We start from the raw sequence: 23497 nt of genomic DNA, 5'->3' as shown, positions 1-23497 counted from the left end.
AGACGAGGTTGGTGTTTGGAACTCAAAGGATAGTGATGACATAACCAAAGACCTGCTCATTTTCTACGAACTACTAGCAACTTTTTCCTCCGGCGAGGAGTTGTTTTCCAGCCGATCATCGTTCATAGGAATAGTTTGATTAGGATCACTCTTTGTGGCCATAAGAGAATAATACTTGAGAACAATGGAGCTAAACTACTGGAATTGGTGTTTAAAGTAGCGTTAGCCCCACGGTGGGCGCCACTTGTTGCTACAACGAATATAGCGAACAATGATAGTATGATGGTTCAAGAGTGTGATCCTACCGAAGTCCTGTTCCCTGCAAAGAATCAAAGAAGAGCACGACCGGTTAGTCTCACCGCAGGAAGGGTCTCATGTAATTAACCTCCGGCGTGAGAATAAATAATCTGGTCTTTAGGTTGATATGTATGAAGAGAGAGTATATAGAGAATAAAGTGAATAAGAATGAGAATACCTTTGGTGTAGTGTTTTATTTATAAACAGTCGGAAGCTTCTCTATGGAAACTGAATCTTAAGTAGAAAATGTCTGCTCTCCTTTCAGCTCATGCAGATTGGACACATGCCATTTCGGTGTAACATGCGCTCAACTTTTATTTTGTCTTGTAGTTGTTTTTACTTTATGGCAGGTGTCAGCATTCGGTCAATTGTGATTTTTTCCGACATTAATGTAGCATGAGCTTCTTGGTCAACTTAGGAATCTTGCTGAACAAGTGTTTTGCTTTCCCATCAGGTAGCTTATGGTTGCTGCTCTTTTATTCCTAAACTCCCTAGCTTGTGAGTTGTTTATATATAGTTAAGCTTATAGGTGGGTAAGGGTACCCACGTCATCAAAGCTCATCACAACAAAATAAGTTTTAAAGAGGCAAGACTTATTGGACTCTGAACACATGAACCCATCCACTTCAGATGCTACAAACGATCTCTACAAGTCGACGCATGAAGCATCATGAAAGAAGTATGAAAGCGATGACATAACAAGTATAAGTATTAAACAACGTGCCCCACCTTGTGTGCATACAAAACAAGAATATATAGCCGTCGTACTAACCAAAAAACAATATTTTGCATCAACCAACATGTCTTCCAACGATGTATGACTACACACCTAATTGTTACAACAACAACCATTTATGAAAAAAAAAACCAATCTAAGACTATACCCACAAAGACCCTATAAAGACTCCTTATGGACTTAGGGACGAGATCAATATCAAAAGTATTGATGTTATATATGAACAGACTGGGTATCAAATACTGTCAAAATGTATGTGATTCAATACATGTACGATATCGAAATTTCGATACAATATCCGCTTTTGTGTTTTCTTCTAATCGCCACTAACCGTGTTAAATTTATTCGCAATCAAAATCATCAAATATTGTATCAAATTCATTTTTATTTGTAATCAACAAACCAAAATACCCACACCAAAATATATAAAATAAAATTTCCCAAAAGCCGTATCAATGGCTTGTCATAAACTTGTCCGTTTTCTCCCTCCTCCGGTGACCGCTAATCGCAAACCCTAGGTAAGCACCTTTCGTTATGTTATCAATCAATCAACTTCATAAGCTAACCCTAAAATTAATAAATTTCTTCATCTTCTGCAGCTGATTTTGTCCATGAAGAGAAGCTATCAACACTCGTCATCAGCCTCATCTTCATTAGGACCTCCTAAATCCAAACCCAGACATAATAATAATAATAATAATAATCAAGACGGTAATTACTTTCTCTTCTTTTCATGTTTTGGCAAATGAATTTATCTCTTCAACTTGCCAGGTGATGCTTTTCTAGAGGATGAGAGCACAAAGATATTTGCCAAGAAAGTTGCTGACCATTACAGTGCACGGACAAACCAAACGCTGGAAGAACGAGAAGCCAGTCCCATTATTCATCTAAAGAAGCTCAATAATTGGGTCTGTACACCAACACCTGCATTCTTGTTTCTTTTCTTCTGATTTCATATTAATGTTTTATTATTTGTTCACAATTTGCAGATTAAAAGTGTCTTAATTCAACTCTATGCAAAGAGAGGGGATGCGGTTCTTGATCTTGCCTGTGGTAAGGTATTATAGGTATCTTTTGGTTCATAATAAGTTTCTTTTGTATGTTCGTTACTTACCACTACCAGATTCACCATTTAATCTTAACTGTGTTTTATCAGGGTGGTGATTTGATCAAATGGGACAAGGCAAAAATCGGATACTATGTTGGCATTGACATAGCAGAGGGCTCTGTAAGTTTCTTTAAATACACTCACGCGTCTCTTGAATTCAGAATGAAAGTTGTAAGCATAACATAATAATATACTAAAATTTGTGTCTTTTAACTCTTTCGATATTCAAACGTGGTCAGTTTTTGCTGATATCTTACAATCTTTGTAATCACAATTAGATTTACCTTTTAATACATAATTGAATATCCATCCAATTTTAAATTTATTGAATCTTAGTTCTATGGTCTTTTTCATTTTTGCAATCATAGATAGGCTTGCAAGCGATCCGGATGAATTGTTTGTGTTCGTTTGTTTAAATTTAACCAAACAAACGATTGAACATGAATAATTTTACCAACGGAAGCCTGTTCTTGTTTTTTTTCTTAATAGTATAAACGAACGTGTCATGAACAAACATAACTAAACATAGATGAGCGAACGTAACTGAATGAACACAAATCATGAAGGAGCATGTTTATAAAATTTTATACATGTTTGTTTATTAAATTAACGACTTACCAGCCAACTGGTTCACTGAACGCTTGGTTCATTTACACGTCTAGTCACATTAAAATACACGCAGATAGAAGATTGTCGTACTCGTTACAATGGTGATGCAGATCATCATCAACGCCGTAAAAAGTTCACCTTTCCGGCTCGACTCCTAAGTGGAGATTGTTTTGAGGTGAGTAATCGTGTAGAGTCTAGTTTGTAATTCACTGGGGCTAATAAGTTAAAACTTATCTTTTTAGTTAAAGTTTTATGTATTGTTATGTTGTAATGTTTTCAGGTAAGGTTGGATAAAGCTTTAGCTGATGATGCACCTTTCGATTTATGTAGTTGTCAAGTGAGTAATTTTATACAAAAGTGTGTTAAGTATAAATTTAGATTATTGTTGAATAAACAAACTATATGTGGATAACTGATGGTGATTACTTTGCAGTTTGCTATGCACTACTCATGGTCTACTGAGGCACGTGCAAGGAGGGCATTGGCTAATGTATCATCATTACTTCGCCCTGGTGGAATATTTATTGGAACAATGCCAGATGCTAATGTTATTGTAAAAAAGCTAAGAGCAGGTAACCCCCCTCCCTCCTTTCGTTTGACTTTTTTGGTTAGGTAATGTTTGAGTTCTGTTATGTTCTTTTTTTAATGGTATAGACTATAGACAAAAAGTTCACGAACGGACATAACTGAGCTGCCAATTAGAAATAATGTGAAGAACAATGTGTTAAGTCTAAGAAGTTATTAAAACTAGACTAACTTGTAATGGGTAAAAATGTTTTAAATGAATAAATTAACTGATGTAAACAAACTTAAACTAACAAACATAAATGAATGTAAAATGAACGTACATAACGAGTTTAAATGAATGAACGCTCACGAACATAAATCGAGCCAAACATGTTTTCTTGTTTGTTTGCTTAACTAAAGGAACAATTTTTTTTGTTTATGTTTTTTTTTTAAACTAACGAAGTTTTCGTTGAGCACTTCACTAAACATTCGGCTCGACGAGCTTACACATTTTTTTATAATTTATTTATGTTTCTGTCATGCAGCCGATGGATTGGTATTTGGAAATAGTGTCTTTTGGATTCAGTTTGATGATGATTTTTCAGAGAAGGTAAGTTAAAACAATTTTATGTACTTGTAATCTGTGCTAAATTCTTCTAAGGACTAACAGTTATACATGTTCAACGTCTTTTTTTTTTCAGAAATTCAAGTCTTCAAGCCCGTTTGGCATAAAGTACAAATTCCACCTAGAGGTATGATTCAATGCATCACATGTTTGATATCATCATCATCAATAGCAAAGCTATGGTAGCTATGATTTGTCATGCTAAATATATAATTAAATCAATCATAAGTTCTGGGGCAAATTGCATATTCGTTTTTTTATGTATAAGGCAACTTGCAGACGTGTCCTTTAACTTCAATAATTACAAACAATGTTTCTTGTGTTCATATGTTGTCTGTCACACTTTCCCTTTCCACTAATACACATTAGATTCAATTTTAAGTTTAAGGTAAAATGACTGTTTTTCCCTTTCATTGATCTAAGAGGCAAGATATATAATCTTCACAATTTGTTTCTATTTATCTTTCCTTTTCTTTTATTTTGGGTAAATTACGGTTTTTGTTCGTTCCACTGACGGACATGATTTTCTTTTCAGTTTAAGGTGAAATGATTCTTCTGTTCTAAGTGACAAAACGGTCGTTTTACTTTATACCTAAAAGAAAATCTCACATCTGATAGTGGAAAGGATGAAAAATTTTCTTTTAAGTTTAAGGTGTAATGATCGTTTTGTGCTTACATCTAAGGGACAAAACTATCACTTCACTTTAAACTTAAAAAAAATCTAGCAGAAACTGGAAAGGAATAAATATTTTCTTTTAAGTTCACTGTAAAATGCCGTTTTGTCTTTGCATCTAAGGGGCAACATGATCATTTTACTGTATACTTAAAAAGAAAATATATCGTCTGTTAGTGGAAAGGAGGTAAGGTTTTTTTGAAGTTGAAGGTGAAATGACTGTTTTGTTCTCACATCTATAAGGGACAAAATGTTCATTTTACCATAAACATAAAAGGGAAACCTTGATCTGTTAGTAGAAAGGACGAAAAGAGTGACAACATATGAACTTTAGGGACGGTCTTTGTACTTATTGAAGTTAAATGACACGTTGTGCAAGTTACCCTATTACCTATACATAAAGGAAGGAAACTGTAATTTACTCTAAATGCTATATTTATCTTTTGCAGGATGCTGTTGATTGTCCTGAGTGGGTTGTGCCATTTAATGTTTTTAAAGCACTGGCAGAAGAGGTACTGTTACTTTACTTTAAACTGTATTTATGAGTGCATTTGCTGTATGTCGATGATGTGGATTATGTTTTTACAATTGCAGTATGATTTAGAGCTTGTTTTTGTGAAGAACTCTCATGCGTTTGTTCATGAGTACATGAAGAAGCCTGAATTTATTGAACTCATGCGTAGACTTGGTGCACTGGGTGATGGAAACCAAGACCAGAGTAATTGTTTATATTTTTGAAAATATCTGATCGTTCGTTTATTATGAATGATTGTTTATTTTTTAAATAATAATTGTAGGTACACTTGCACCAGATGAATGGGAGGTGGCTTATTTATATCTGGCGTATGTTTTGAGGAAGGTTAGTTTCAAATATACTAGGATAGTTGTGTTTGTTCGTTTAATTTTAACCAAACAAGCTGTTGAAAATGAACAATTAAACAAATGTTGCCTAACTTTTTGTGTTCTTTGATTAAGGAATTGAGTGTGTGCGTTTTCATTTAAGTTTGTTAATAATATTAACAAACCATTCACAAAACTAAACGGTCGGTCATAATCGAACATAGATGAACGAACATAAGCCAAGTAGCCAACATAACTGAGCGAACACCAACTAAAAGTAAACGTGAACATAAATCAGCGTGGCCTTAAAAGTTCACTTAAAAGTAAACATGAACACTAGTTTGTAATGTATCTAGAAAGTTTAACTGAATATGTAAACGCGTGAACTTAAACACTAGTGAACATAAATGGAAAAAAAATTGTTCGTTTTTGTTCATTTATATAAACGAACATAAACGAACTTCCTGATTACACTTGCTAATTTGCTATATATCGGTAGCTATAAAAACAGGTTGAAACATGTCGGGCTGGGTTTGACCTGACAACACTTGTCTTATTTTTAAAATTCTTCAGTAGTTACATTATTATATAAGTATATAGTCTGCTTCAATAGATCAGTTTAGGCGGTTGAAAACATTCCAGGGCTTGGGCAATTTTGAACCCGTTTCATTTTAATCTAAGCCTGTCTTAAATGACATCTTTCCAAGTAAACGGGTCAAAACCGACGCGTCTAGTGTGTTTCATGGACCCCACTTTGCTGCTTAATATTTTCAAGAGTTCATGATTTATCTTGACTTGCAGCGCGGTCAACCTGATCAAAACAGAACAAATACAAGAAGAGACAAAGGGAAGATGCACCTAGAAAAAGAAGACATAACTTATATCAGTAGTTGATTTCAAGACGGGTGTACGGAAAATGATCATTGGAAACCTTAAAACTAAACTAAGAAAACAACAGGTTGTTTTCTGAATACATATATTTTGTAAAATAAGTTCAGTGGTAGCTGTTAACTGCAGTGTTGCTGATTACGGCAAATATTATAGTCCAGTGCTTGTGTTACATGGCGATTTCATAGGATTTCACATGCTGTAAAATTGTATCATACTTAATCCATGTTAAAACATACCCCTTCATCAAAGTTCTATCAATCACCATCATCCACCCATTTAGAATTTTTAGATGGAACCAACGGGTGTGCATGGTTTAGCTCTGGGCTCAAACGGAACAAAAGAATTTTTTTGTTCGGTTTTAACCCTTTTAGCTTTGATTTTTCTTGGGCGAAAAGTATTTGGCTCTAAATTATTTTGGTAATTAAAATTTTCTTAATTATTATATATTTTTGTTAAATTATTTGGGTTACACAATTTAAGCTATTATATATTACTTAAATTTCAAAATAAAAATAAAAAGTTATAACTTTAGATAATTTGTTTTTTTCTAATGCAGGTTTTTACGAAGGCAAAAAAAAAAGTTATTGTTAGGTTTTTGTTTGGTGGTTATGTGGTATTCATTTCAAATGGTTGATTATGGATTCAGTTTATTTTAAAGGCAATTTCTTGTATTCCTCGATATACTTGGACATAAAACCTGGTTTTGTACCTAATTTGGAACTGAATCTATCCTACCCGACCTGCGGGTGCAAACTTTGTTCTAGTTTGTTAGAGAACCCGTGGAACTGAACCGGAACCATCGGAAGCGGTTTAACCTTTACCCGATCAAACACACGGACCCTATCTGTCCAAAAACCAATAAAAACCCACTAACCGGTTGAAAACCAACCATACCCGAAGCTAGCTCCTAGCCAGTGCGATTCTCTATCCATTTTATTTTGTGATTTGAAAAATGTTTTATAATAAATATGTAAGACAACGTTTTAAATATGATAAAACATGTTTGCAAAACTAGAGTGGATATTTGATAATAGATCGCGAAATAATATGAATAACAGTGGGTCAGTATATGCCTCGGAAATCATATACACATGTGAAACTCATTAACGTATGCTAGAGAGGGTAAAAGTTTGAAGGCACGTTTGCTTATACACATAAAATGACATTTTATAATAACTAAAATGAAAAGCAGAAACCACCCATGTGATCATGGGGGTGGGGGTAAAACACTATTCGAAACGTGTCAAACGAGGCTCAAAGTTGAATACTTGAATCCATTCAATCAGTTTTTTTAAACAAAAATTTTCTTGTGCGTTAATCGGACTCATCAAATTTAGAGTCTCGTTGCCTCACTCTAGCCAAACTAATTGTCTTAACCGGGCCAATGATTACTTCAGAGTTTGGTTTGGACGTTCTTCCAAGAAACCATACCGCCGGTTGCCACTTGAAAGTTGATGTGCCACCAGAAGAGCATAAATCTCTGGCGTAATACACGATGGGACGAAAACCCGGGTGGGCTTGGGATTCAAACGTCGCAAGGTTGCAAAAGTAGTTAGGCGGAACCTAGGTGGTCGACTGGGGAGTTGGGTGTACTCGGAGTACTCGGAAATGGTAAATGTAAAGAAAATTAACTTTTGAATACTATATATATGTGTGTGTGTGTGTGTGTGTCAAGTATCATAAGTTTGCTAATATTTATAACAAAAGAATATCAATATAAATAAGATAAATGCTTTTTTAAATACTAAATTATTCTAAAATTATTTACTCATTAGTTAAAAAAGTGATTTTCTTTTTTTAATATTATATAAATATGAAGTAAGATTTATTTTTAAGTCAAAATCGGCCCAAGTTGACCGATTAGACGTGATTCTGTCTGAGGTTGACCACCTTTGATCGATTCTTGGTAACTAGACAGAGTTAAAGAAACTCCCATCGACGCCATACCATGTAGCGAGTACCAGTGAGTACTCAGCCTTGTAGACATACTTTTACAACATTGGTCACAAGGCCTAACTCAAATTGAAGAAACATGGATCTAATCCCTAAGGAGTTAGATCAATGAGTCCACATGGTACGAGTCAAACAATTACCAAATTAACGATACAAGCTCAATCTCCCAAGTCCAATGACAGAACCCTGCAAAACAACCACCGTGAGCTCGTTACAGGAAGGACAAGAGGAGGGGGGGGGTCTTCCCGTAACCATCCTCCGGCATGAGAATAAGTACTGTTCTAAAGGAGAGAAAAGTACTTAAAGTATTTAGAGTAGATCGTGGGGATTGAATGGATACCTTGTGAAGACGATGAAAGGTATTTATAACCGAAGGGTAGGGGAATTTTATTGGTCCAGCTGTCTCTCTTCTAGAAGACGTTGTTGTAACAACTTGGACACGTGTCCACATATGATAGGACGAGCTGAATGACCATGTGCACGGTTATAACAACCTGGCCAGCTGTCCTCTTATTGGCTGTTGACTCACATGCTTTCCAAGAAAGGATATTTGCAAACCATCTAGAAGGAAGGTAATTAATTACAGATGTCTCTCTGACGTCACCCTTTGGTCTCCTTTGCGGGTGGGAATAGTACCCTGCAGATGACTTCTGAGGACGTCTGGGTCACTCCGCAAATAGTATCTGGACTTTATCCTTATTCTTCCTCTGACTTAAGTTATGTGTGTGATAACGTGTTCCGCGGGTGAATTCTGAGGGAGTCCTCTTTCACCAGCGGGTAGTCTTTATGGGTATTTGGGTCCTTTTGCTACCCTACCTCTTTAAGTCCCCCCAGTCCATTGTTTCTTCCGCTTGATTTTTTATGCGGGTGAAATTTTGGACTTAAGATCTTTCATAGGGAGTTTTTGAATTTCTATGTTTGATGGGGGAAATTTTGTGTTCTTGTGAGGATAACCATGAAAAAGTACGATGTGACAGCTTGCAGGCGCTGAACAGTTGACGTGACGTCTATGCCGGCTGTCAGTTGTACTCTACTGTACACCTTTTTCGCTCTTTCGGTTTTTCCGCGTGACGTGACGTAACCTTAGTGGACATTCTCTTTCTCTTTCTATTGTCGAATCTCCCACCGCATTAACTGCAATAGGTATAAATAGGGCGGTTACATCACTTTGAGTCATTTATCGCCTTTGATTATTCAATTTCTTCTTAGCTTTTCTCTCAATTGTCCAATTCAACCCTTTCCACATTTCACGATTGCTCGCTGTTTTCCGTTCACTGATATAATGGCTGGAGATAAAAAAAAAATCTTCGTCATCACCGTCTATAGAGACGATTAAGATAAATTGGAAGCAACCAGAGTTTGAAAAACTCATTGCCACATATGGGATAGCACCGGAATGGGAACCGGAGTTCCCCGTTGCCAGTTCTACCGCCGACAAGCCTCCATCCGGTAAGATGGTCGTGTACTCAGAATTCTTCTCATCTGGGAATCTTCAGTTTCCGATAACCAAGTTCCTGGGCAACATCTTGACCGATCATGGGATTCACCTAACCCAGGTTCTCCCTTCGGCCTACTGCGAATTCCTCATTTCGAGTTCGTTTGTAGGGCGAATGATATTGTCCGCACTGTTGAGAAATTTTACGTCTTCTACAAGATGCACGGCCGTTATGGATGGTTTAATTGTGCTACTGGGTCCAAGAGGGTAATAGGCACCGAGCCACCACATAGTGATTATGATTGGAGGACAAAAAATTTTTGGATGCGTGAGGACGTGGTTTTGATCACGATGGTTCATCGTCCTGGTAACCAGAAGCTTCCGGATATGAAAATCGTGCGTTTCGAGGACCAGGAGTGGTTTAAGACGTTGATATGGAAGCCCACGCCAATGCGAGCGATACCTGAGGAAGCCCTCGTGTGGGCTGGTATGAGCCGTTTGTGGCCATATCCGGATCTGGAACCATTCTTCCAGAATGCGGACGAAAGTAAGTTATTCCTATTTTCTTCATTGTCTTTATATTTTTATTTATTTTTGTTTTGCATTTCTCCAGGTGAGGGATCGATGCTTGACGTCTTGTCAGAAAAAAACTGTTGGATGTCCGCAAAAGCGCATCCGCGATGCAAAAGCATTGCCCATCATGGACAATACGCGTGACCATTTTGACTTTCATACTAAAGTACGCGCCGAGCCAGTAGTTTCTGAAGCGATATTCCAATTAGGTGTGTTTTCCTTGAACCCGCGTCCGTTAAATATTTTGACTTCAGACGAGGTGATTGTACTTCTGTCCTCAAGTGACGAATCATCACACCGTGAAGAATATTATTTTGACGTCACACCTGAAACCTCGTCTATTCTGCGTGCATTGGAAGATTTGGAGAAGAAAAGGAAACAATGGGCTTCCAAAGCAAGTGATGCGGAGCCCAGCCACACAGATGCTGAGGAAGAGCGTGCCAAGAAGAAGAGGAGGGCATATGGCCCGAAAAAGGTCCACCTTGCGGATCGTGTGAAGAAACTGATGCATGCCTCTGCTCGTAAGTTACTTGAAATTATAGAATAACCGTCTTCTTTCTTTGTGTTTTTGATTCTAACATTGGCATTAACCATTTTGCAGAAACGACTGATACACCGATCAAGGTGTATCTGCGCAAAAGCCACCATCACCTCCTCCCACTATCATCATATCCGAAGATGCGTCCGGTTCCAAAGGGAAGGAGTCAGTTAAAGATGCTGAGGATCCAAAGACGTCAGAATCTCCTCACCACACTCCACCTTCTCCGCCGCAGTCTCCTCCACACTTTTCTTTTTCCTCACCATCGCGTCAAGCGGGTGGTGGGGAGGCTACGCACTCCCAACACTCAAGTTCCGATTATTATGGAGTGGCGACCCCTGGAGAGGGTAACCATATGTACATCCCACGCTGGACCTCGGTGCTGGGATCCCGTTTTATGGATCGGATGTTTGCGCTGAGTTTGTGAGCCGCAGCATCCCACCTGCTGAACATGCTTTCAAGCGTGGTCGCCCCCGCCACGATCTCGCCAGTAGCTTTAACCTTGTCTTGGCTAATCAGTAGCCAATGGGCAATAAATTATGCGAAAGTGGCAATCCATGGGTGAGAAGTGGGGTGAAATGTCCCGGGCGACTGAGGAAGCAAAGAAGAATGCTGAAGAACAGTGTCTTAAGCTAACACTGCTCAGTGGAAGCTTAAATATGCGGAAATTGCTCTCAAGGAAGAGAAGGACAGACAAGCCGCCGCTGCTCGCCAATGGGAGGAGGCGTGCAAAAACAAAATGCCCTTCTTATGTCTGTCCAGGAGGAAACGAAATGCAAGGAGGCCGATTTAGCCAAAGCCCTTGAAGCTAACGCTGCACTGGAGACTCAAGTTACCAACCAAGGTAACTTGATCCAAACAAATGTGGAAGAGGTTAGGCACCGGAAGGAGCAATCCGAGGAGATGGATAAACGGGCGGAGGATCTTAAGGCCGCATATGCTACACTTATGGAGGGTCATGGTAAGCTAGAGGAGCGTGCCAAGACCCTACATGAGGATAATTTGCAGCTTGTGGATGGGTACAAGGAGATGGAGAAGCGAGCGAAGAAGTCTGAAGAGGAGAGGCAGTGGCTGATGTCTGAGGGCCTTGCACTAGTACATTTTCTTTCGTTATCGTCCACTCTTTTTCCGTATTCTTATCATTAATTAATAATTGTGATTTTTTCTTTGATAGGTTATCAGTCATATCAAGAATGGGCCTGAGCTAGTAGACAACCTTGCTAACCTGCTTAACACTTCTTCTCAAACCGGCCGCAAAGTTGGCTTTGAGGAAGGTGTGGAATACATGCGGGCACATCGTTCTGTTGAGGAGCATCCACTGCATGGTCTTATTGTTGGGATGGAGTATAACAAACGGATGTAAGAATACGACGAACTGTCGTTTCCTCTTCAAGCTATGCTTCCCGAATTTGCTTCCGTGGAGGATGGCTTCCAGCGCCTAAAAGAATATTTGCAAGAGTCATCAGAAGACACACCTTCTACTCCACCAACTTCTCCCAAGCCGGATACTCCTTCCCAAGTCCGAGGCCCCGAAGATGCGACTGCTCAAGATCCTTTGAATAATTATGGCTATGCTTGTAATCTTTTTTTTTTTTTTTTTTTTTTTGTAATCCCATTTGTCTGAATATAAGAAGTTTTTATCCTTTACACTTTGTCTTATAAATAATATAAGTGTTAGATTTAGGATTTTCTTATACGTCAATAAAGGATTTCTTAAGTTTAATGACATGCGGGTCACTTCTGGCACGCAGGCCAGGAACAAAGTTTAATGACACGCAGGTCCTTTCTGGCACGCAAGCCAGAAATAAAATGTAATGACACGCGGGTCATCTCTAGCACACAGGCCAGGAATACATTTTAGCGACACGCGAGTCACCTTTGGCACACAGGCCAGAAATAAAGTTTGATGTGAACATAAAGTACGTTATGGTTTAACCGATTACTTTGATAGATGTGGCACACATGCCTAACTACATTATAAACAATGACGTGAAACGTCATTCTTACTTACTATTAGGGCACGCGAGCCGAAAACAAAAGTAACGATAATACGGTCTACATATAGCATTTCTTTAGCTGAGCTATATTCTAGGTTCTTGGTATTTCTGTCCCATCCAATTTCTCCTATTTGTAGGCGTCTTTCGATAATACTTCTTTCACTCGGTTAGGCCCTTCCCAAGTTGGGGCTAACTTTCCCAATGGTTCTTACCCTGATGCCTCATTACTGTGGAAGACAGAATCTCCTGCATCGAAGTTGCATTTTTGAACTCGTGAATTATAATACTTTTGTAACTGTCTCTTGTAGTTATGTTCACGGATAAGTGCAAATTCTCTCCTTTCCCCCAGGAGGTCTAAATTCAACCGAAATTCCTCTAAATTGTTATCAATGTACAACATTCTTGCGGATGGTATCCCAATCTCGGCAGGAATCACGGCCTCAGTGCCATATGTTAAACTGAACGGTGTTTCTGAAGCTTGTCTTCTTTTGGGTGTGGAAATCCCAGAGCACATGGGGAAATTCCTCCACCCATACCATTCGTTTGGTACCCAATCTTGATTTTATTCCGTCCTTGATGGTTCTATTGGCCCTTTATACTTGACCATTTTCTTGTGGATGAGCCACTAACGTAGATACTTGGCTAATTTGAAGTTCTTTAAACCACACCTGTAGCCCACCATCCACAAACTGAGTTCCATTATTGCTAATCAATTCCCGCGGGAGGCCGAAACGACAAATGATGAACTCCCACAGAAATTTCTTGATGCTGGCTGTAGTAATGGAGACTACTGGCTTAGCCTCCACCCACTTAGTGAAGTAATCGATTGCCATGATCAAGAATTTGACGCGTCCCTGGGCTGCTGGGAATGGACCCATGATATCAATGGCCCATTTCTGAAATGGCCATGCGGACGTTACCGACACTAATTCATTTTTTGGTCTTAAGGTATTGGGAGCATGGCGTTGATAAGAGTCACATTTTCTAATTTCTTTTACTGCGTCCATATGCATTCCCGACCAATAAAACCCCGCATTCATGAGTTTGGCCACTACCATCCTTGGACCGCATGAAGACCACAAATGCCTTCATGGACTTCTCTTATCAGATAATTTGCGTCCTCGGCATCTGCACATCTCAGGAGTGGACCAAGGAATGACCTGTGGTACAGAATTCCGTCTTGCCATTGATAATTCAAGACTTTATGTTTGATTTTCTGGATCGCTGCTTTTTCTTCTAGAAATATTCCAGATGTTAAGTAGGCCAAATTAGTGTCATCTAGGATTCCACTCCTGTTTGTATGACCAACACTTGATGTTGCGGTACAGAGGGACGATCAAGGACTTTTATGCGGATGTATTTTGCAAAATGCTCAAAATTTGTTGAAGCTAGTTTGCTTAGGGCATCCGCCGACTTATTTTCACTTCTCTTGATGTGGATGACCTTGCAAGATGAAAATTGGAGAATAAGGTATTTTTCAGTTTTTTGCTTCGTATATCCCATTAATCTGCCCTGCTATTAACATCAAGTCTACACGTGCCTCTAAGTGTATTATTCAGAGTTTTTTGGCTATGCGCAGGCCTGCCAAGAAAGCTTCGTATTCTTCCTCGTTGTTGGTACTCTTAAAGTCCAACTTTATGGAATAGGTAAACTCATGGCCCTCAGTATTAACCAAATTGAGGCCCACACCTGACCCTTCGCCACTTGAAGCCCCGTCCATGAACAATGACCAATCTGATCACTCTTAGGGGGTATTGGAGTTTGTTGTTCAACCAAACATTCTTCTTATTTGTTCCTCAGAACTTCTGTGACAAAGTCGACCAATACCTATACTTTAACCGCGGGTCGAGATCTGTACTCAATTGAATGTTCCCCCAACTCGATAGCCCATTTAGCTAACCTTCTGGACAACTCCGGTTTACTTAATACACTCTTTAATTTGTATCCAGTCAACATGTTGATTGGATGCCCTTGAAAGTACCTGCGAAGGCGTCTGGCCGCATAAACCAATGCTAACACTAATTTTTCAAGCATTGAATATCTAGTTTCCGCGTCTGTCAATGTTCTGCTTACATAGTAGATCGGTGTCTGGAGGTTTTTTTTGTCTGTCAACAATACAGCCCCGATAGCTATGTCAGATGCCAAAAGATAGAGAGTTAAAGGTTCTCCTGCTTATGGCGCAGTCAAAGTAGGCAAATCCATTAAGCACTTCTTAACTTCCAAAAACGCTTGTTCCGCTTCCGCGGTCCATTTAAAATGTGCTTTGTTTAAACACTTTCTCAATGTTGACACGAAAGGGAAAGATTTAGCCGCTTGATTGGCTAGAAACCTGTTCAAGGCTACCAATCTACCATTTAGTGTTTGCACTTCATTGAGGGACGAAGGTGAAGGCATGCGGGCGACAACCTGAATCTTATCTGGGTTAGCCTTGAAACCCTCCCCCGTGAAAATCACACCCAAGAACTTTCCTTCTTGCATTCCGAAAGAACACTTGCTAGGATTGAGTTTCACGTTAATATTCCTCAAGGTGTTGAATGTTTCTTCTATATCCCTCAACATCTGGTGTTCCTCAAAACTTGTTATCACCAGATCGTCCATGCATACTTCTAGGTTACGCCCGATATGATATTTGAAAGCTTCATCCATCAAACGTTGGTACGTGGAGCCATCATTTTTTATTCTAAAGGGCATCATCCTGTAACAAAATGTGCCTTGGTCAGTGCAGAATGCAGTTTTATTCTCATCACCTGTCGCCATGTGGATCTAGTGATAGCCTTTTAAGCATCAAGGAAGCATGAACTTGAAAGGAGCTAACACGTCAAATTCTATTGTAACAGATAACAATCTTTCGGGCAAGCCTTGTTGAGGTCTTTGAAATCAATGCACATCTGCCATGTTCCATTACTTTTTGGAACAATGACCGGATTCGCCACCCATGTTTGATATTGAATTTCACGAATGATCCCAGCATTCAATAAATCTTGAACCTTCTCACTCATAGCCTTCATTTGCTCAGGACCCTTTTTTCGTTTTTTTGGAGAACTGGTGTGAATGCTGGATTTACCTGCAATTTATGTTCTGCAATCTTTCTCAGAACACCCGTCATGTCTGCGGGTTGCCAAGCAAAAAATGTCCATGTTTCTTGTTAACAATTGTTTCAAAAATGTCCTTACTATCTTAGAGATAGCAGGGCCAATTGTGGCTGTCTGATCTGCAAATTTTTATTCAACACCCACTTTTCTGGTTCAGTTCTTTCTGTTTGTTTCGGGATCTTGCTTGGTTTTGAACTGTCCATCGTGAGACAATGTTCGTTCACGCGGATAATTGCTACATCAGTACGGGTTGGGACTCCTACTGCACCATGAGCTATCAACGGATGAGCATAAAAGTCCCTGATTGCTTCTCTCCCAAGGATTATGTCGTGCTTTGACTTGGCTGACAAAACCAGAAATTCAACATCCTCAGTTCTGGAGTGAACTCCATCACTGAGTGTAACAGGGAAAAAAATCACCCCTCGCGGGTGCAAAACCTCATAACCGAAACCAGACATCGGCGCATGATTGGGTTTCAACCTCTCCTTGTCCTCTTCATCTAGTTGTTCAAAACACCGTTCATACACTATGTTTGACGTACATCCCGTATCAAAGAAAACATATTGCGATCGATAGTGACCAATCAAGGCGGCGATTATCAGCGAAATCTTATTGCAGAGACCCCCTTTAACCCGCGGAAACACTACGGGTTCACTTTTCCACTCTTCTTCGTCAAACTCTTGTCTTTTGTACCCGCTAGCCCGTCCTCCGTGAATCATATGAACGTTTAAATCCTTGACCTGCTTTTTAGGCGGTTCAAGATTGACTTGTACGGAAGGTTTATTATTTCCTTGTCTTACATTTTTTACTAAATTTTCCAACTTCCCGGATTTAACCGCAGCCTCGATCTCATTTTTCAAGGTAACACAATATTCTGTGTTGTGACAGATATCATCGTGGAATGTACAATGCTTCTTAGGATTAAGAAATGCTCTCTTCATGAGCGGTTGAGGTTTCCCGAAATTCACATTTTCTGTGGTTAAGATTTATAAGGGAGTCTTTGTCAACAGAGTCCAACTGTTGGTATTCTGCATGAAAGTACTTGCTTTATTTTTGTTACCAATTATTGTTCTTGCATCTGGTTGCTTCGAAGCTTCCGCAAGAGGTTGAAGTCTTGATCAAATTGACCCTTTAGCTTACCTTTTCGTTCGCGAATTCTGAAATTCCACCTTTGGTATTTTTTTAGGGCTCTTAGACCTCAAAGTCTTTTCAGTTCTTGCAAACAATTTCGCGGCGGACATTATTTCATCCCATGCTTTTGGCATTCCATCCTTGCTAGTTAAACAACGGATCAGGGCGTTACTCCACACATTCTTATGGAAGGCTCCTCTCAACATATCCTCGCTGATTCCACCGATGTTTAAACTTTCGTCGTTAAATAGAGAAATGAAGTATTCGATATACTCATTATCCCGCCTAACGACGTCTAAAATTTCAGAAGGATCTCGAGTGTGCTTCTTTTGTTGACTAAAATGTTGAGAGAACTTAGCCACCAGATCGTCCCAACTTTTAATATGTCCATTAGGTAATTTTTCGAACCATTCCCGAGCCGCCCCCGTCAATGTCAACGCGAACATGTGGCACCAATAAGGAAGAGTCCACCCACTGACTCCCCCTACTACCACAAATTTAAGTAAGTGATCGCTTAGATAAGACATTCCGTTATATCTCCCTAAAGTAGTGGGAATTTTCATATTGACTAGGAACAGAGCCGTGGCGATGCACGGGATAAACTTTGACTTTTCGGCAAACGCTGCGGGCCGATATGGTTTCGTGAAGTCTTTTTCCGCATCACTACAATATTCCGTATGATGAACTATCGCGCATTGACGACTAGTTTCCTCTCTCCCATGGGTCTGACTATCGCCACTGAAGTAGCTTACTTTGTCACGTCGATACGTTGGATCCCTCTGAATCCTAGAATCGTGACTCTAATCATATTCAATTTTGATGAAAGATTCCCGCATATCCGGGCGATCTCTGTCACGAACCCTCCGTCCAATGTTTTCCTCAGAAATCTCTCTGTCCTAAGACTTTCACGGATTTGGCTCCTCTATACTGTTGGAGGAGGAGATGTGGATCTCAGAGGAAGTTCATCATAAATCAAAGTACGAGCATTCGTATTCAGCTAGAGCACTTTCTTGCTACATATGCAGCCATGCTTCAGGAGATTGGACTCCATCAGATCTGAGATTACGACGGTAAGGTCTCGCCGGGGAGAATTATCATATCTGTCTTCCAAATCTGGTTCCGGACGAATCCGGAGAATTTCCATCGTCAAATGTCCCAAATCACCTAGATTCGGACCTCCAGGTGCCGTGACACCAAAAGAATGCCTGGTCAACGTTGGAGTTTCCGTCGACCCTTGAAGAGATGACTCATATCGTTCGAAACAACAAAAACTCTTACAATTATAGCACAAGCACAGATGCCGCCGATGAAGAAACACAAATCTAATCCCTAAGGAGTTAGATCCATGAGTCCACAGGGTACGGGTTAAACAATTACCAAATTAATGATACAAGCTCAATCTCCCAAGTCCAATGACAGAAACCTGTAAAACAACCACCATGAGCTCGTTACGGGAAGAATAATATGGGGGTCTTCACGTAGCTACTCTCCGGCGTGAGAATAAGTGCTGTTCTAAAGGAGAGAAAAGTACTTAAGTATTTAGAGTAGATCGTGGGGAGTGAATAGATACCTTGTGAATACGATGAAAGGTATTTATAGCCGAAGGGTAGGGGAATATTATTGGTCCAGCTGTCTCTCTTCTAGAAGACGTTGTTGTAACAACCTGGACACGTATCCGCATATGATAGGATGAGCTGAATGACCATGTACACGGCTATAACAACCTAGCTAGCTGTCCTCCTCTTATTAGATGTTGCCTCACGTTCTTTCCAAGAAAGGATCTTTGCAAATCATCTAGAAGGAAGTTAGTTAATTACAGCTGTCCCTCTGATGTCACCCTCTGGTCTCCTTTGCGGGTGGGAATAGTACCCTGGGGATGACTTCTAAGGACGTCTGGGTCACTCAAAAAATAGTCTCTGGACTTTATTCTTATTCTTTCTCTGACATAAGTTATGCGGGTGATAACGTGTTCCGCGGGTGACTTCTGAGGGAGTCCTCTTTCACTAACGGGTAATCTTTATGTGTATTTGGGTGGTCTTTTTGCTACCCTACATCTATACAAATTATTCTTTGCCATAATTCACCAAAAGTAAACAGTAGTGTAGATCAAACTTGAGCCTTTATTGAAGAACCCAAGCCTCACACAAGTATACTATAAATGGATATTGCCATTCTATCAGTTAAAGTACATATATTTCATTTTAGGTTGGGTCGAATTAGATTATATTGGTAACAACCCTAGCATTATTTAAGTTTAACATCCTAACTTATGGTTCTTTGACTTTACCTATGTAATTAAGTTTTTTTTTTCAGTTACATAACAATGCTTTGACGACTTCATTATTTGGTTTCATATTTGTTTTCCTTTTGTAAAAGCTTGTCATTTAAGAAGCATGTAAAACAAAGCGTTTTTTAACATGAATATGCAAATACTTTAATAAATAAAATTAGAGTATGTAAGAAATCGTGAACTGATTAAAAAGTTTGTACATTTATACAATCGTTATTTTATAATGGAATTAGTAGCCCGACACGGTGTACTATTGCCAATTTTATCCGACCGGGATACTCGGTTCACGTAAAGGTTTTGGAAAAGATTTCACAGGGTAATGGGTACAAGGCTAAAGATTAGCACAACATATCACATATGTGGTCTCAGAGGCCTAGACGTATGACCCACAATTAATACCATTTTTATACTTCATAAAACATAATCTTAACTCGTAACAACTCAGTGGACAAAATCCTTGGCCCTAGAAACTAATCATATACACAAAACCAATCACGTAATGACATACTTCCGTCTGCTTGTGAGTAGGGGAATGACCAAAAGTGCTACGGTTTGCCAATCAGTTGACCACATATGTAAGGATCCAGGCAAACGTATGTTATAGCCTGAGTACCCGCGATTACCTCATTTATAGAGTTTTAGGGATCTATTAATCCCATGTAAACTTTGACTCGTTTAAATAATTTAAAAGAGTAATGGCGTATTCATCTTATGAAATCAGTTGCTAACTGAATATATTCCTTGATTATTTTGGACTTGTAGTTCGAAATAAGTTTGTATTGGTTATCTAGATCGACTTAGGATCTAGTTTCAGACACCTTCGATCTGAAACTATAGCTTCTAACCTTGTAAATACGTTTGTTTCTTTTTATAGTTTAAAGCATTTCTAACAGATAAACCTTTAGTTATTTTGTATAATATCATCTTTCAAACTTGTATGTTTCTTCATCACGAAGAAACTACTATGAATTATAACTTTTACTATATAAGTTTACGTTTCTTTGTCGTAAAAAATTATTCTTTCAAAATCAAGGGTTTCCTCTTCACGAAAAAAAAAAACATTCATTCTATCAAAATCTTAATACGAAAAGCTTAGTTCATGTATTAAAACTTATCAAGGTTTACCATGTCCCTAACTAGGGTCTAAACTATATAGTGTAATCACTAGGCGACAACGTACACCCTAACAACATACACAACAGGTTATATGACTTTAGTGACTAGACATTATTTCAGCTTTTGATACTCGTGAACAGTGCACGTACTTCAAGGTCTTGGGAACTCGTCACTAGGGACGAGCTCGGTACTGTACCGCTACCAAAAATACTGATCTCGAAAATCACAAATTCTTGTTACCGGTACCGAAATATTCGGTTCAGTACCGACATTGAAGGTAAAAATTCATGAAATATCGGTAACGTACCGTACCTATCCCAAAACTCAAAACTTTGGTACTGATTCGGAACTGACAGTACAAAATCGGTACCGATTTCGGTAACGGTACCGAATATGCTCATCCCTACTCGTCACAGCATGTTAGGAATCTGGCAAGCAAACCAAGACACTCAAGTCTTAAAATGCCAACATTTGCCAACTATGTATAGCTCGCTTTGTCCACCCATGCATACTATCGAGAAAATGGTGGCGGTTCGCCGGGCCACCACTTTATGCGTAATGACGCATGTCAATCCATGTAATCCCTGACAGTTATCCATCCAGCGACGGTGTCGTCAGTAGTTCGTTTGAACAATGACTCAGCGACATGTGTCACACGTTGTTGAATCGTTCTCTACCACGTGCCAGTTCATGGTTGAATGCTAAACCGAGTTGATATACTCCTAGCAGGCCGCATGGGATTTAGGTGGCGGCGGTCCGCCTGGACAAGTTTGGCATATACTTTTTAGTCCCTATACCTTTTGATTTGGTATATTTAACACAAAATTTTCATGATGTTACATCCTCAAACCAACTAGCAGTCTTAAAGGACTATTGAGGCCCTCGGATGATATGGGTTATTGATATTGGAGAAAGTTGGGATAATTACCTGCAAGCAATTCATCCTACATTTCATGTATCACACATCTAGAAAATGTCTGGCTAATGATGCAACCTTTGTACCTTTTAGATGATACCGAGGTAGATAAAAGTTTGAAATACGTTGAAGAATCGTGGCTATTATTGACCAAAAAGAGAAAAAGTTACACAACAAAGCCATTGGTCAAGTTCAGATTCCATAGAAGCTTTTGAAGGGATCCAACATTACATGGGAATCATAAGAGGAAATGATAAAGTCTTGCTCGTTTTTGTTCGAAATGTAACTGGTTTCGAGGATGAAACCTCTTGAAAGAAGGGCAGCCTTGTAACGACCCAAATATTTTAGAAAAATAAACTTATTAACACTATGGTTTGGCTTTTAAACATAACGGATCCAAGCATTTGGGAAAAGAGGTTAAAAACCTAATATGGAAAAGAGCCATCACACCCACATCTCATTTCTTTTTCGTCAATAGAACTCCCAGAGAGAGAAATTGTGTGCTTCTAGAGAGAGAAACTGAGTGCAAACTTTAAGATATGGGCTTTCGATAATCACCACCTTCAGGATAGATAAGGAACAAGTTTAGTGAAGAATCAACCGTGCAATATATATAAAACATAAACTGATCATCATCATCTTAAAGACCGAGCTTTAGCTTGGTTAGAAGGTAAGATATCTTTATAAGGTCACATTTTTTATATTGGATTTGCATGGAAAATGGAGGTGATGGTATTTGGACAATGAGTAATCATAAAGTTCTTGTCTTGAATCGTTTTAAAGATCGAACATTAGAAACAACCGTGAATCAGATCTAGGCTTTCTTCGCAAAAATGGGGTATGTTATCACTAATCAAGATAGTTATCGTGTTTGCTTAGTTTTCACATGAGTTATAAGTTCTCGCATAAGCATAGTTCTCGCATAGTTAGTTATCACAAAGCTTAGTTATCGTATAGATTAGTTATCGCATGGTTAAGACATACATAATTATCTAGTTATCGCATTAACTTATATTTGATATGTGAGTACATAGTAGATACGACAACTTAGTTATGCAAAATCTTGGCATATGAGATAAACTGGATAATTACTTTGCTCGTGCGATAACTTCGGGAACCGACAACTTGTGGAAAAAGATAACTTAGCTATGCGAGTACTTTGATGAGCGATTGCTTATGGTTCTTGTATAGTTTAGTACCGATAGTTATACTTATGAACCTTGTACATTTGTCTAAGTATTATGTGAGGGAAAAACTACTTTCTAGCTAGGAAGTAGGAAGTTTTCTTAAGATAAGGTGAGTTCCTATCCCCCCCCACCCCCACCCCCCTATGTTATGTTTTGGAGTGATGTGCATACTCACAAAATGATTTGTAATAGACAATGGGTATGGATTGTAGTCCATGTTAAAAAGATAGAATAAGTAAGTACTATTAATGGTAATGTTTAATAAAACGCATGTGATAATGTGGTTACGTAAATATACTAATGGTTACGAGATGAGTATGTAAAATGTACGATAATTTTAAGCATAGGAAATGTGTGTAGATCTTGTACGTGCTTATGTTATATTAATCGTATGATTTACAATAGTGTAAGCACAGAAAGCGTGCAGACCTTGCACGTTCTTAAATAATTGGTCCTACGCAACATGTAGAATGAATAACGTAGGAATAGGCCGGGATGACGTGAAAACCTTATACGTGCTTATGTTATATTAATTGGTCCTATGCGATATTTGTAATGTGGAAGACGATGATCGTCACAAAACGGCAACTATGTGGGTCTAACGTGACATGTGGAAGGGTTAGGTGCACCTTATTTAGTTATTTATGTTTTGGTTAAAGATTTAAGGGTTAAATGAATGTGCATGCTATATTATGCTATGTTAATGTTACAATTACTTAGGTTGTTTATTGCATAATGTTATGTTACAATATTGTTGTCATGATTAAATTGTTACAACCAGTCAACTACAACTCATTCAGCGTATCTGACTTTAATTATGTACTTAAGGTTGATTGCATCTAGGTTACACTAGCTTGGAGTGCATCAATGGGCTATTCAAGCTAAAGACTTGGATGAGCAAATTGTATTGGGTATTGCTACCGAACTGAGTACTTTCGGTACTCACGTTTTGAGGTTTCGGATTGGTGCGGTACAGTTTTTGG

The 23497-nt window shown here is 38.9% G+C and overlaps 1 protein-coding gene across 2 annotated transcripts; it reads left to right on the top strand.

Moving 5' to 3' along the window:
• The first annotated feature begins 1637 nt into the window (after nucleotides 1-1637).
• Nucleotides 1638-6538, top strand: LOC143589080 (mRNA cap guanine-N(7) methyltransferase 1-like). 2 transcript variants are annotated; one of them, XM_077069935.1, is made up of 13 exons: nucleotides 1638-1744; nucleotides 1820-1941; nucleotides 2023-2091; nucleotides 2190-2261; nucleotides 2824-2925; nucleotides 3031-3087; nucleotides 3184-3322; nucleotides 3803-3867; nucleotides 3959-4009; nucleotides 5005-5067; nucleotides 5150-5273; nucleotides 5353-5414; nucleotides 6197-6538. In XM_077069935.1, the coding sequence occupies exons 1-13, from the start codon at nucleotides 1645-1647 to the stop codon at nucleotides 6287-6289; spliced, it is 1119 nt and encodes a 372-aa protein (XP_076926050.1). In that variant the 5' UTR covers nucleotides 1638-1644; the 3' UTR covers nucleotides 6290-6538. The 2 variants fall into 2 exon arrangements, with proteins under 2 accessions (XP_076926050.1, XP_076926049.1); XM_077069934.1 differs by having other exon boundaries at nucleotides 1805-1941.
• The last annotated feature ends 16959 nt before the right edge of the window (nucleotides 6539-23497 follow it).

The sequence above is a fragment of the Bidens hawaiensis genome, unplaced genomic scaffold, assembly GCF_021521415.1.
Source record: "Bidens hawaiensis isolate Kalapana, Puna unplaced genomic scaffold, B.hawaiensis_p1.1 tig00037209_1, whole genome shotgun sequence".
In the NCBI taxonomy this organism is placed as follows: Eukaryota; Viridiplantae; Streptophyta; class Magnoliopsida; order Asterales; family Asteraceae; genus Bidens; species Bidens hawaiensis.
Note: the sequence above shows the minus strand (reverse complement) of the source record. Positions and strands in the feature narration are given on the sequence as shown.

Coding starts and splice junctions, on each gene's coding strand:
- LOC143589080 (XM_077069934.1), top strand. CDS start 1,645: ATGAAGAGAAGCTATCAACACTCGTCATCAGCCTCATCTTCATTAGGA. Junction 3,323..3,802: donor TGTAAAAAAGCTAAGAGCAG/GTAACCCCCCTC, acceptor TCTGTCATGCAG/CCGATGGATTGGTATTTGGA. Junction 5,274..5,352: donor TGATGGAAACCAAGACCAGA/GTAATTGTTTAT, acceptor TAATAATTGTAG/GTACACTTGCACCAGATGAA.